Genomic DNA, 2,840 nt, shown 5'->3' on the forward strand with positions numbered 1-2,840 from the left:
TATATATATATATACATATATATGTATACATGTATATATATACATATACTTATACATATATATGTACGTATACATATACGCAGATATATATATATATACATATCTACATATATATGAATACGTATTTACATATATATATATATATATGTGTGTGTGTGTGTGTGTGTGTGTGTATTTACATATAAACATATATAAATATATATATATATACGTCTGTGCGTGTGTGTGTATTTACATATACACATATATATACATATAAACATATATAAATATATATATATATACACCCATATACGTGTGTGTGTTTGTGTGTCTATGAACATATGTTCAATAAATGTATAAATGTTCACATCTTATTCTAAACAATATATAATTAATAGTTCAAGTTGATAACTATATTATGAAGGAAATCACAAGGTATTGTATTTGAAAAAAAAAATGTACTGATGGATTGCTTCAAAGGCATAACATCTTTTATTTGTAACATTGACCTCAAAGTTAACGAAAAATTTAAAACTATGTTTTAGACTAGAAGTGATTTAACACTAGTTAACCAATTACGCGGTGAAGAAAGAAAATTATGATTTTATCACAATGAAATAGGATAAGCGAAGCAAAGCATCTTATCTTCGACAAAGCTAATATGTTTACAATAGTTAATTATCTTCGAAACGGTTACCTTATACTCTTCTTTGTTGTTTTTGTTTCGCACCAGATCAAACCTTATCTGTAAGATCTATGTTCAAAGTGATTCTTTGAACACATCCTCTTCCTTTTTTCAAATATTTCAGTGCAAAGGGGTTACTATTTCTAGCAGGTAGCTTTAACGTTCGGAGTTTCCGTATGAACTCCGCATAAAGCCAGACGTTCGGTAATAATAATTATTATTTGTATAGTTATTATTTCTAGGTGGGAAAATGTTTATAAAACTGGCTAGATATCTTGCACGTTTTATTTGCAGTAGTTTGTGTTGTGAATTCGAATGTCATGATTTCAAGCTTTACATAGGTCTATGAGTCGTTAAACTAAACGTATCAGTTGAGCTCTGCAACTTTTGTCATAAGACATCATTTATATAAAGCTAGATGTATCAATTAGGAATGTGCCGTATCTCAAATTCTGTTTTAAATACTTACGATTCTTGCTCGAAGAGGCCATGTCATACAATTGTAGTTATGTTTCATGTAATCCCTTAGAGCAACACCTTCCACAAACTCGACCATAAGACAAGGAAGACGGGTTTCGAGACACAATCCTAAAACGCTAACAATGTTTCGATGTCTGTGCTTCCTGGAACAAAAATAAAATATCAGATAATATGTATATGTATATATATATATATATTCCCAATAAGCATAACTATTACTAATATAGATTCACGGTCCAAAATCTAGGTGGGTTACATAATACATTATACACACCAAAGCCTTTGACTAATACTTCAATTTCTCGACCTCGAAACAAATTTTACTTTGCCATGATGTGAACTCAGAATGTAAATTGTTGGAGAACATTCGAAATTAAATTTGAGCCAATGCGGTGACGCTTTAGTCAATCACCACCACCTTGTAAGAAATTGCGACTTCATATATGAGTGAAGATTCTTTCATACTCTATACTACTGTATAATAAGATTCCACGTAATGTTTGCCCAGAAGAAGCAAATGGCGAACGGAATGACAATTACGAGAATATGTTTTACGTCAATAATGCAATGAGAAAACCATATCGTTGTAGTATGGATGAAATAAAGGTATAGCTTCGAAATTCTGAGATTCCGTGACCGAGTGTGACAGTCCGATATCATATTCGAAAGATGAGCGTAGCTAAGACATTAACCAAGATAAAAATACGAGCTTGATTATATTAATGCCTAATAATTGATCGGATATGTTACTATACATGACGAGGCCTAATGATGCTAAGAAGACCCAGTGATTTAAGGTGTTTCATTGCAGGGATATACCAATCACTGAACGTATTTCAGAATATCATACATCACAGGCAGTGAGCTGGCCGAAATGTTAGCATGCCGGACTAAATGCTTACCGGCATTTCGTCTGTCTTTACGTTCTGATTTCAAATTCCGCCGAGATCGACTTTGCCTTTTGGGTTCGATAAATTAAGTACCAGTTGTGTACTGGAGTCGATCTAATCGACTGACCCCGTCCCCCAAATTTCGGGCCTTATGCCTAGAGTAGAAAAGAATATCATACATTACTTCTAATTTAGATGAAACATATCTTTAACAATTAAACACCAAAAAAACTGACTAGTCTTAGTTTTTTAGTTCACTGTATTAGATATTATTGTGTGACTTTAAAGTAATTCGGTATGAATATTTCGGCTTTTCGTCCATCAGCATCTAAAAGAGCTTCTTTGAATGGACATCAATACCGTAGAAAAAAAATCAATTTCAGTAAAACTTTTATATTAAGTAGATACTAGAAAACACTGGTTTTCGTTTGATTAGTTCCGAACCCACAAAAAATTTCTTCTACTGTGTTTGTTTGTAAATTCTGCCGGTGAAATAATGACCCTACATGCTCATGATTTTAGTTCTATATTCCTGTTTTTATAACCAAACGTATATTTTCGTTTCGCTACATATTTCAGTGCTGTGCGTACATATAAATGAATGTATGCATGCGTGTATGTGTATTGTGCATATGTATGCGTGTAGACACAGAGTTAAGGTCAAACAGTTACAGAGATTTATGGGTTAGGTCATTCTTATTCATGCAAAACTTTGTTTGTGCTGTAGGGTATATTTATACACCAAAACATACGGAATTTCCATACAGTCACACACACATACATACACACTTATACATATGCGT

The 2,840-nt window shown here is 32.4% G+C and overlaps 1 protein-coding gene across 1 annotated transcript in view; it reads right to left on the minus strand.

The window, feature by feature from the left end:
• The window catches only part of LOC106875323 (probable serine/threonine-protein kinase drkC), a 136,013-nt gene that overhangs the window by 33,852 nt on the left and 99,321 nt on the right, over positions 1-2,840 (minus strand). The window contains exon 10 of the mRNA XM_014923410.2: positions 1,137-1,290. Coding sequence (XP_014778896.1) covers positions 1,137-1,290 — 154 coding nt within the window. The remainder of the gene's footprint in view (positions 1-1,136; positions 1,291-2,840) is intronic.

Source organism: Octopus bimaculoides, chromosome 12 (genome assembly GCF_001194135.2).
Source record: "Octopus bimaculoides isolate UCB-OBI-ISO-001 chromosome 12, ASM119413v2, whole genome shotgun sequence".
Lineage (NCBI taxonomy): Eukaryota > Metazoa > Mollusca > Cephalopoda > Octopoda > Octopodidae > Octopus > Octopus bimaculoides.